General features: G+C 36.2%; 1 protein-coding gene across 2 annotated transcripts; it reads right to left on the reverse strand.

The window, feature by feature from the left end:
- Positions 1–377: 377 nt before the first annotated feature.
- On the reverse strand, positions 378–5,765 carry LOC113289246 (U1 small nuclear ribonucleoprotein 70 kDa-like). 2 transcript variants are annotated; one of them, XM_026538452.1, is made up of 11 exons: positions 5,627–5,765; positions 5,266–5,380; positions 5,081–5,160; positions 4,497–4,572; positions 4,325–4,389; positions 3,702–3,764; positions 2,400–2,481; positions 1,950–2,112; positions 1,723–1,803; positions 903–1,423; positions 378–821 (listed from the first exon to the last, which is right to left on the reverse strand). In XM_026538452.1, the coding sequence occupies exons 1-10, from the start codon at positions 5,708–5,710 to the stop codon at positions 919–921; spliced, it is 1,314 nt and encodes a 437-aa protein (XP_026394237.1). In that variant the 5' UTR covers positions 5,711–5,765; the 3' UTR covers positions 378–821; positions 903–918. The 2 variants fall into 2 exon arrangements, with proteins under 2 accessions (XP_026394237.1, XP_026394236.1); XM_026538451.1 differs by having other exon boundaries at positions 903–1,441.
- Positions 5,766–12,478: the final 6,713 nt, after the last annotated feature.

The following is a 12,478-nucleotide window of genomic DNA, read 5'->3' on the forward strand; positions in this document are numbered from 1 at the left end:
CAAACTGGCAAGTCATAATAGGGAACCAAAAATAGAAGATCTGGGAGCCTAAGCCAGAGTAAAAGCAACAGAGTAAGAAACAAAATCATGCTGTTTGTCTTTCAAATCTATGGCAGTTTCGAAGAAACTTCGTGGATGTATAAGCTCACAAAGTGGTTAGCATCAATTGGTGAAGTACAAAACTTTCTAGTGTGCAAATTTCTACATAGATGACTATCCACAACAATCCTAAACAGTTGCACCAGTGAAATGATAAAAAAACAGCTAATTTTGTAGCTATGTATAGTGACCTGTCCCTAGTTAGTTTGATGATATATTTCTCCTATCACTGGTTTTTGTCTATCAGTGATAATGAACAAGAAAATTTTCTTCAGAACTTCCTGGAAACATATAAATCTTGAATTAAAGTTTAGTTCTAAAATAGGTTAGGCCATGGGTTAACCTCAAAAAAGGGTGTAAGCATACTCACATCACACTTGGACAAACTCGTAAATGCCGGCCCACAGGCTCCAAGTACATTTTTGGATGACCTTAACAATACACCAAAATATCAGATTCAAATGTGATCTTCTCTAGATATCAACAGAAAAGAAAGTTCATATGATGGATCTGGTCCCCCGCCAATAGTTTGAAAATACTAGAATCCAACAAGTTCATATGATCTTCTCAGGGTGGAAATAACAAGTTAAACAAGGATCCACCATCCATAATACAGAAGTAGAATTGAGAGTAAACTTATGACAGTCCTACCTCCCCCCACCTCTATAGGGTTTTGATAGGCTGCAAACTCAAGTGCCTCCAGAATAACCCTAAACAAACAACTGCAACCCAAAAGAAGCACGTGAGATATTCACAATGAGAAAATAGATAAATACATAGTTTTTCTTCCGAGGAAAACTTACTGCTGGAAACTATCAGTTAGTTGTCATAATCCCAATTGTAATTTCGGCTGCCGTCCTCCTCTCTATGACCACGCTCATTGAGATCATATTGCCCATTCTCATGATCAGGATCCTTGTGCTCATCAGGATCCCCAAACCGTTCACGGTCATCCTCAGATTCAGCACGGCGATTCCTATCACGGGAACGTCCGCGATCCTGGTCATCATTCTCTTCATAATCATATTCCCTATCCCTTTCTCGAGGACGTTCACGACCACGATCACGCACATGTTCTAAGTCTCTATCTTTGTTATCTCTATCATAGTCACGACCTCTTTCTCTATCACGATCACGAGTTCTATCCCTATCACGACCACGGTCCTTCTCCTTAACTTTATCTCTATTACGATCTCGGTGATGTTTTTCCTCTCTTGAATCACGATCACGAAGCCTATCATAGGAGCGTTCACGAGATCGCTCACGCTCTCTCTCTCTTCCCCTTTCTCGTGACTTCTCCCTATCACGTGACTTCTCCCTGTCCCTCGACTTCTCCCTGTCCCTGAAATATTGTATCAAGCAAAACTAAATTTCACATATGGACAAGTAGGAACATGTTGCCAATCAGTCAAGGCTGAGCTCGCCATTTAAAGTTTCATCAAGTCCATCCTAGACACTCTAGAATTATACAGTCAAGCGACTCAGGGCCAGTAATTTTAAGAGAAAATGCTAGGTCAACTGGAAGATTTAGTGATATGCTCTTTTATCCATGGATTTCTGCAAATACAAAAATAGAACACACCCGCCAAAAGAGAAAATTAAAAACAGTATGATCCTTATTACCGGTCATGACGATCTTCTCTTGACCTTGGCTCCTCAGATCGTGATGTTCCTCTTCCTCCTGAAGCTACCTGCTGAGGCTCTCTGGGCAAGTAAAAGATAAACATTTCAATGATTATCTTGTTTAAAGAAAGAGCCGTAATTACTAGTGGTGCATACACCACTAGCCAACTTCGCCTGAAGTATCATCTTAAGAGCCAAAAAGGTAAAAGTACAGGAACGGCAATTACCTGCCAGAGTATTTCTGATTATCTGCTTCGCCTCCAACCCTTGTAGATCCAAGTCCACCACCCAGTCTCCGAGGTCGCCAATTTGGAACAGTTCTCCCACGTTCAACATCCACAAGCACTCTTTTGTTATCCACCTTCCTGCCATCAGCTTGCTTGTATGCAGCTGCATGATATATATCATTAGCACACAGAAAGTAAATGAAGCATTTATAATAACAGAAAAACTCGTATTGCACAGTACCCCATAAACTTGAGCACTATTTTCATACAAAAACTTTTTTGTTTTAAACAATTTGTGTATCAATTATAAAAGTCATCTCTGCAACACATGAAAAAATATCTCAAAAGAAAGCACATCAAACATAGCAAAAACTGAGTGCAATGGCCACTGAGCTCAACAAATTATATATTCAGCCTCTAATTTTGCATGTTAAAGAAATGAGAGCATACACTTCATATCCCTTGTATGCATGTATTCAATAAAGGCGTAGCCTCTTGGCTTGTTCGTCTCCCTGTCTGTAATTGTGCGGACCTGAAACAAAATAGACAGTTGAAAGAGAAATCAACTAAACCAAAAAGGATAGAATAAGAGCCAAGTACATCCAATATGGATTTTACTTAATATTCAACATAACTGGGAAATCTAAAAGCACGGCAGCAAACAGTGTCCCTCATCAGCCGTGCTCACCTTAAGGTGTACAGAAGCGCCATGTAGATGCATCACCCCCATTGCTAAGGTTTGGTAGAACAAGTGATGTATATAACCGATTCACCAGTCGGGAAAAAGATAACCAATTCCTTACCAGGGAAAAATTAAAATACTAAGCTTATAGTAAAAATTACAAGGAGATATACCGTATTATCTTGTGAATTGCCAAGAGATTTTGTGTGACCTTTGAAGCCTAGTAACAGTTTTCAGTAGCAATTATCTGAAGTACAAATAATAGGAAAGAGAAGACTGCAAATTGATCTCACCCGTCTACCCGTCACAGGAAAATAACGACAAGAAGATACCTTGCACTACAAACCCGCTTTCCTTTCAAGTGTTAAGCACAAAAGCATCACCAGTGGCAGGAATTCTGGGTACATGGGAGTATGGGATACTACTTACTAGTTCATAAAGCCCTTACCGAGGATAAAGACAAACAGCTAAGAAGGCCTCCTTTGAAGATATTGATCATCGAACTCGGATATCAATGAAGAATGAAATCCACAAAAATCAACACTTACACTAATGACAAGCATAGCTTCATAGTTTATGGCTCCCTTTCATAAAACAGGATTAGACATCAATTTGCCCTTTCATACCAGAAAAGGACAGAAGAAATGGAAATGGAGCTCCACATACCAACAACTAAACTCCCTTAATGTATCAACCATCATTACCAAAGACAATCATCTCTGTAGCAACTGAATTTTGATTGGCGAAGTGATAATTACAACTAACTACACAGAAAATTTGGAGAAAATTTACATAACCCCCCAAATTCCATTCTAAATTAGAACTGGAAACGCTATGCAACAAAACCTTGGGTTTGCAAAATTCCTTCAGCGTTTAGTGTGAATTTTATTAGCACGCAAACCGTAACATAGTGAGAATAAAATGTGCTAGGTGGAAAGCAAAGACCTGGTACGAGATTTAGACTTTCTATACGAATGTAAAGGAAGAAAGTTCTCTAGGAATATGAAAAGTGAGATAGAACTAATAGAAGTGATGAAATTCTTATAAAATATAAAAATAGTACAACTTACCCGTTTAATCGGCCCATAAGCTTCAAACTCTCTCTTGATTCTGTGCTCAGTTGTCTCATAATTCTGCAAAAGATGTAAGTAAATCTCAAATAAAGTGACGTAAAACTCATAATGTGAACAATGTTCAGAAAACATTTTGATGCTCGTCTAGATGCTCGTCTTTTAGGGCTTCAACTTGTTTTGCCTTTATGCTTGTCACACGGTGTTTGAGTGTAAAAAAGCCCAAAAAGCAGGCATTTTAGGCGGGGGTATTTTAACTTAAGAAAGATCAGAAAAGTTGTCAAAAAAACAGATCTTGAACAAAAGAAGACATGATAGAAAAAAGAAAACAGGTGCCAACGTTTAAAGAAAAAGGTTAGCAGCTAAGTATATATAGTTTATTTTTGGGCTTTATATATATGGATGGTGTGTTGATGAGCATCATGATTTGCTAATTCATATAAGTTATGTTTACAATTTACTTATTTTTCTAGCATTTTCCATTAGCAATGCGAGGTAACACATCAAAGCTGTCCATAACCTTGCCTACGGAAAAAGCGTCGCATTTTCAACAACAACAAAAAAAAGGAGCATGGCTCGCTTCAGCATCTAATGAACGGTAACTAAAAGTTTGAATTACTCACAAGTCTGGCGACAAATAAAGTCTTGTAAGGGTCCCCAGATATATTAGGATCGCTATTTGGGTCATCTGCACAGAACAAGGAACAGATAGTTACAAATGTGTGTATGGAACTGAGGCTTTGGGACGCATACTTCACCAATTTTATTTTGAGAAACAAAAGAAGCATAAATCACATTTCTCAAGCTCCTCTGCAGCCTTCTTTGCACCCTCTTCCAAACGCCGCTTGTGAACTCTTGACCTTCTTTCAGCCTACCAGAGTCGAAAACATGAAAAAGTATACATTCAGCTCTGTGGTTTATCACTTGTTTAGTACCAGCAGTTAATCTAAAAATAAAATAAGAAGGGCATCTGTGTCCCAGCTTCACGAAAAAAAATGTCCAGCGGGCGTTAATCTAAAAACTACATCATGCTCAATCAATTCTAGAACATGTAGGTTGTCATGATTAAACTACACTTACGTTAGTCTTTTAAGTAAGGATGGTTGTTAAGATCAAGCAGCACAACTAAAGTAACACAATAAACAAGAGTGATTCTACCACCCATTGCATGATTCTTAAACCTACCACAATATTAAAAGTACAAGAACTATCATAAAAAGACTAATATAATGGTTCTTGACAAAGCAAAACTTCATATACAGAGCAATACATTTTCAATTTCTGTTAATAAATTGGCACCATTCTCAATGGAAATGTTGACTCAAATCAAATCAAAAATTAAGAAAAGAGTAACTATGTAAAAAGATAATTTAACTTACGGCAGTTTCAGCTTTCTTGACTGGTGGAGCGTATTCAGGATCACCAGGCTCAGCGAATTTAGACACAAATTCTGACATACCTTGAGAAATAGAAAAAACAAACACAACAGCTTCACATTATCAAAAGGAAAAAGAAAAAGAGAAAAAGAAAAAAAAGGGTGAAATTCCTCAACCACACAAGGTACCTGAATAGGGTAAGGATTTCCTTTTCTCATGAGGAGGTTTATATTCCAATGGAGGTCGTGGTTCGAAAAGCTTCAAAAGATTTGAAGTAAGACCAGTTGGGTGACTTTGTCCAATCTACACAAGATCATAAGTAAAGTAAATTAGTATTACAAAGATGTGGTATCATAAAGATTGAGAAGGTAAACCTAATAATAGACACTGCTCCAGAAATCAAAGTAAAAAACAAGGGTTTAACAGAATAAAAAACGATTTAAAACTGATGTTTGATGCTTCACTACTAATATTGGGAGAAAAAAGAAGGACGAAGTATAGATTAACATATTAGAATCGGGGAAAATCATAATGTGGAGAAGAAAATACCAATTTCGATTGAAGAACATTGGCGCGAACTTGTGGATTTAGACGAGGTTGAGCAGATGAATTAGGGTTGCGATACTCCCCCATGGTTTTCCTTTCTTCTGACGAGGAATTGAGGAGCTGAAAAAATTGTCAGGGTTTTGGTTCGGTCACCTTATATAGATAGATCTTGTTTTTAACAAGGTTTTTATACGGTCGGGTTGCGTATTTACGGGTTTGGATCGGTAAGGGCAACTCAAACTGGACTGCCCAAATTTGATGGTTTGCATGGAAGTGGATGAACAAACTCGTTTTTTCGCAGTGGGAAAATTGTTTCTCCACCCAAACTGAACGGACCGTTGTAGCTAGGGACGGTCGTCCCAGCTTCAGATGAGGCTCAGCTCAATTACCCAAACTGAACTGGCCGTCAATGCAAAGGATGTTCGTCCCAGCGTGAGATGAGGCTCGGCTCAACTGTCCCTGGCTGCTACGGCAACTATTATTTGGTTATTCAAACATCGACTGCTATATGTTCTTCACTTTATTTATATAAACATTAGGAAATTCGACAATTTTAATAAACTACGATCCATTCTCTATTTTTACAAAAAAAGAAAAAAAAAATTATTCGTAAATATATTTTTTGTTTTCATTCGTTTCATTCATTATGAATTCTTATTTGGAATATGAGGGAGCACAGTTATTAGCGGAAGTATTTTTGCAAAAATAACAAGGATTTATGCAGCAGCTGGATCAAATGGATGCGGATTCAGAAGATCAGAGAACGATCACAAATACCATGATACAATTATATATTGGCCAAGTTCCGCGAGATCCAGAACCATGAAGGGACGGAGCCAGAACTTATGTATTTCAAGGTCGAACAAATTTTGTTCCGACATTCACAAAGAAAAAAAAAATAAAAATAAAAAATTTGATCAACACGGAAGTTCACATGGCATACATGCTTACCATTTTCGCGAGAGCACCATAAATCACATTATGAACAGATTTACCTCAGTGAAAGAATTGTGCACATTGAAGCCAATAGCCAGCAAGAACGACATTGCTTGTCAGAATAACTTGAAAAAATTCATGTTTCATTCCCAACGACGATAGTTGCAACACCTGAAATCCGATATTGTTGTTTTCTAGTCCATTATTATCTGTTTTCGTTAGTTTTCCTTAGAAAGAGTTTGTCCCGTATAAGAGAAATAAAGAATATTCAAGTGACATAATTACATTTTGAACCCATTACTAACAAATTTCATTCTTACTATAATTATTTGCACCTACACTGTATTGAAACTACAAAAGCCCTGAGTTTTGTTTATCAAAAGTCAAAATTTGGTGGGTGCCCTTGCCTCCGTCCCTGGAACCAGAAGTTGTATTTAAAAGAAGATATATGTGGGGATTTCGAAAGGAAAGTCATGGAAAAATAATGTGTGATTGTTTTTTTAATATAACTGTGTATTCTGATCAAGATTTTCGACACCGCTACCGCATGCGACAACACTTGGTCATGCGGGATATTAGAGAGCTTCGTCGGATAAACCTTAAATTCAACTATCAATTTGATGCATGAAACATATGAGGAAACAGTCCTAAAAAGGTCATTGCATCTATAAGGATTCTAGGTTATTGTGTACCTACGGATCCCTTTGATGATTACATTTTTATGGGCAAAGCAGCATCATACGATAATCTCAAGATATTTTACAAAATTGTAATCAATCATTTTTGGTCCACGTTTTTTACATCAACCAACGTAAGAGGATGTACATGAAAATAAGAAAATGGGCTTTCTAGGGATGCTAGGTAGCCTTTACTCCATGTATTGCGTGTGGCACGGATGTTCGTATGCTTGCCAAGGTCAGTATAAGGGCCATTACACAAAACCAATTATGGCTCTTGAAGCGACAGCTTCTTATGATTGTTAGATACGGCATGCTTTTTTTTTGTTTGCCTTTCTGGGTTGCAACAACGACATCAGTATCTTGCAAAAATCACCATTATTCGAAGAATTGAAATATGGAAATGCTACAACTGATAATTTCACCATCAACGGAAATAATCATAACATGAGGTATATTTTGGAGGATAAAATTTATCCAGCATGGTCAACTTTAGTTCAAGCTTATGAGGAAGTACCCCTACAGGGGGAATTTGTCCATGCTCAAAGGTTATTTAACAAAAAATAGATTGCGTGTAAGAAGGATGATGAACGAGCATTTGGAATTTTGAAGAGGAGGTTCCATATAATTTTTGGACTGCGTCGTTCTTTTAAATAATATAAATGAATATGTTCACGTGCATATTTGCATAATATGTTAATTGAGGAATCTCGACGGGATAAAAGTGGGACAAGTTATCCAGATAAGGATTTGAGGAAAAAAGTTAACCCCGCTTGGGGTGTGCCCTCAAGAGAGTGTAGAATGGTAAAAGAGAGAATTCAAAACATAGTTTTACATTTCATACTAAGGGAAAAATCTCACTGCACACTAGTGGGATGATTTTGGAACAAGAAACGCTCACATGATTTAAATCTCTTTCTTTTAATTGAGGATTTAGTTTTCTTTCTTTTAATTGACGGTTTAGTTATCTTTATTTTAATGTAATGTGATTGTGTTATTTAATTGAACACAAATATTAAAATTGAAATTAAGGATCAAACTGGAAAAAAAAAACACTGAAACTGAAAATCAAACTAAGGATTAAATACTTAAATTGAATTTAAAACAAAGGATTACACTGAAATTAAACTAAATATTGCATCCAAAATATAAAACTAAGTCAGTGTAATGGTATTATTGGATTCCTCATCTGAGGTGTCCTAATCATCAGAATCAACGTCAGCTGGTGTTGGGTGTTGTTGTGACGTATGTGCTTCATTTTCATCGAATTCTTCTAGCCAAAATTTCAGTTGTACCGGATTCATCTTTGGTGTGTCCATTCCCATTATTCCTATCATGTGTGCATTAAAAACATTCTTTTAAACTGCCTTACGACCTTTCTTCATTTCTGAAGATATTTTCTTAAACTATTTTGACAATTTCATTCTTTTCTTGCTTTTCAAAAAAATCTTGTAGATGAAATTCTACAGTTGATGATTGTGCATCATCATGAACTTCCTTTCTGAGTTTTTTTTTCGCTTTATTTACAGCCATTCCATCCATTTATCAGTTTTTTCATTAACATTCAGATTAGAAATACCATGTACTGATCCACCAGTGTTGGGGTGAGGGTTCGAGTTTGTTTCTAGTGAAAAATAAGGAGAACCTTGAGAACCACATTGGGATCCACCGTGTTTGGATTGACTACCATGTTGGGTTGTACCGGTCTCGCAAGAGGATTCCTTTGGTATAGCATATCCACCCTGAAATGACGAGGGTACCAAGTACACCATAATCTTTTCGATATCAACCTATAAGTCTGATACCTTGCGTGATCTAATATAGACAGAGATTACCAAGAAGATAGAAACCACAAGGTATACACTTGCTATATAGTATATGTTCAAAACGGAACCTTAAACTATATGGATCAACTCAAGTGTTTAGGATTAACATACAAGTTCAATTACTTTAATTATAACTTAAACAAATTATAATGCGGAAAGTAAAGTAAAAGCACACAAAAATGTTTTTGTTAACGAGGAAACCGCAAATGCAGAAAACCTCGGGACCTAGTCCAGTTTTGAATACTCTCAGAATTAAGCCGCTATGCAAACAGCAAGTCAACCAAGTCAATAATTGAAAACTAAAATAACAATGCAATTCTAGTTTCCTACAAATAGTACTAGTAGATACTTCTTGATCCCTAAGAAGGCTTTAAACTAGCGGATGTAAGAGATTTCGCCTAATTAGGCTACTCTCCTTCCAAGATAGTGTTACAAGTAATACTATTAGTCGGCTAGCTACATCAGTGACTACGAAACGAAGTGTCTTCCTCCGAATGAACAAACTTCACTATTTATAGACCAAGGTAATTTAGACAACAAGGAATATCCATAACCGAAAATATTCTCAAGATATGCAATAAAGCACCTAGATTCAGTTTTGCCTAATTACAACCAATATCCAATTGTACAACCGAAATTTCTCCTGGACATCTCAAATTAGTTAGACCTTAGCTAATATATATTTTTCAGAGATATGTTTTGCTTGCTGGTAAAACAAAAACATATTCATTCGAAAATCTTAAAAGATTCTCAACCATTTAGGTGTGGGATCTTACCTTGAGTATCAAGGAATATCTTTGAACAATTAATAAATAATATTTCAGCTCATTTTCAAATTACTCATTATGTCGACATCCTGAACTTTCCTATTTTGCAAGCCTAATTTCCAAATCTCAAACCCTAAAATGTAAGTGACTTAATGAAATAGGTTTTGCCTATTGGGACCGGTTCTACCTTGACTCCCAAAATAAGTTAGGATCGGTTCTACTTTTGATTCCAATATAGGTAGTGATAGTTCTACCTTGACTCCCAACATAAGTTTGGACCGATTCTACCTTGATTCCCTATATAGGTTAGGATCGGTCCAACCTTAGATCTTCAATGAAAACAAGACCTTTAATCCTCTTGATTTCTTTCAACTACGAAAAAAGTTCGTAAATATACTTTCTTTAACTCATATAATTAAACATAATTTTCTAGGCATGAAATCAAACCTATGTTCACTACACAATATCGTAACAAGTTACAAAGATTATGTTAATATCGCAATTTATGAAGTTTAAAAGATAAGCGTCATACTTCATAATTCAATATACCAATATAAAGCATTTATAATTATTGATATATTGTTCCTTCACACTTTGATCATAATAAGATGATCAAGTCTCTAATACTAAAGTTTTATGTATATAACTTCGCATGTTATTTTTTCAATCAGAAAGGACTTGAAAGCTTATGACATATAAATGGAAACGAGTCAAGTTATGTATTACTAAAATCAAGTGTAAGGATGATGTCTTCGTTGATGTCGATACGTCTTTGGATTTTTCAGGTCTTTAGAGTAATACTTGTATGTCTCAATATTTCTATATTTTCTAGTCTAACCTAAGGAAGTTGACTCTAGCAATCTAATCAAGCGACTTATGAGTTTTAATAATAAAATATGACAACCAACCTTGACATACCAACTCTTGGTGGGTTCAACCGACCAGTGCTCTAACACATCAAACATATCGGGGTTATATCGGTTCAGCTTTCTGAGGATGTAGAAGCATGCTCTGTGCTTGAAACTCGAACTTCTTGTTCTTTGCCATTCTTCTCGAGTGTTTGATTGTTGCAATTTCACCAATATATATCTATTACAACAAAAAAATGATAAAAAATTTCAAAATTAATTAAACAATTTGAAATGCAACTTACCACATCGACATTAGTATCATGCTTTCTCTTTGTCGGTTCATTTATATCATCAAAGCTACCCAACTGTTCAGGTCTTTGCTAATTGTACTAAAATGATTTGACAACCCAGAAGCATTATATATGGTTTTTTCATTCCCAGTTTCCTGAAAAAATTATGTAAAAATGTTCCCACAAATCGTATGATGTGGCTATTGAACACCATTGATTGGATCAAGTGTAAATGATACATTACCTCTGCAAATAGATGTATCTTCATCCAGACTAAACTTTGGACCGCAAACTATTTGTGATGAATTATTTTGTACTTCCGATAGGATGGCCATTTTTTTAGAGATTTTTTCTAAGATTGGGGTGAAATTAATGAGGTGTTTGAGATTGAAAGATTAAGATTGAGGAGTTTTTAGGTGTTAGAGCATAGATCGGTTGAACCCACCAAGCGTTGCTATGTCAAGTTTGGTTGTCATATTTTAGTGAATCAAAACTCATGTTAAGAGTCGCTTGATTATGTACTAGAGTCAACTTCGTATAGGTTAGCTTGAAAGTATTAGGATATGAGACATTACAAGTATTGCGAAGACTTGAAGATGTGAAGAAGCAAGGAGCTACAACGACAACAATCATCCTTCCACTTGAGGTTAGTGATATTTGACTTGAACTGTTTCATTCCCTAACGTATCTTTCAAGTCGTGCATATTGAAAACAAAAATGCGAAGCATGTTTGAACTCTAGATAGACATAGTATTAAGGAATACAATACGAGGTTTATTGCTTAACCATTAAACTTTGTAGATAAGACATCGCCATAATCATTTGAATGCTATTGTGATTATGTACGGGTATGAGGTGAGGATTTCATCCTAGGGAACAATGTTTTCATGTGCTATAATGAAGTAAATTCATGAACTTGGTTTGTGAATCGAAAAGGAAATCGCCAGGTGTTATTGGTTTTGTTATTCATTGTTTATCTTATGAACAACCAATATGTGTGATTAGTAGAACCGCTCATGAATTGTTTGTGTTTTTGGTAAAACTATTCACAAAGGCCTGACTTATGTATTGGTATGATTTTTATTAGTGAAACCGATCTTAAGTAATCACCTGAGATGGTATGATCGGGTTTGTGATTTTATGTCTGACCAAAATTGGGAAAAGGGGAACCGATCCTTGTAAGAGTTGCAGCACATCATAAGGGGAAACCGATCCTTGTATGAGGTGCAACAGGTTTATAGCAGACAGGGGAACCGATCCTATGGACATGTGCAACACGTTTTTAGGCAAAGGGGAATCGGTCCTATGGACATGTGCAACACATTCAAGTTAGATACCATATATATGTGGGGAACCGATCCTAGTACCTAGTCAACCGAATTTTGGAAAGCTAGTGTGACTATGCACAATACTCACATGGAGGTAGAACCGAAACTTGTTTTGGTAGAACCGTTAAACCCATGATTTGTGATTGAATGTTATTTGATCAATCACATAGTTCTTGAAAG

This window comes from Papaver somniferum, chromosome 6 (assembly GCF_003573695.1).
Source record: "Papaver somniferum cultivar HN1 chromosome 6, ASM357369v1, whole genome shotgun sequence".
Classification (NCBI taxonomy): Eukaryota; Viridiplantae; Streptophyta; class Magnoliopsida; order Ranunculales; family Papaveraceae; genus Papaver; species Papaver somniferum.

Excerpts from the sequence above, each read along its gene's own strand:
- LOC113289246 (XM_026538451.1), bottom strand. The coding sequence starts at position 5,710 with ATGGGGGAGTATCGCAACCCTAATTCATCTGCTCAACCTCGTCTAAAT. Across the intron at positions 5,381-5,626 it reads ATGTTCTTCAATCGAAATTG|ATTGGACAAAGTCACCCAAC; the intron begins GTATTTTCTTCT and ends GATCTTGTGTAG. Across the intron at positions 4,390-4,496 it reads TGCAGAGGAGCTTGAGAAAT|ATGACCCAAATAGCGATCCT; the intron begins GTGATTTATGCT and ends TGTTCTGTGCAG.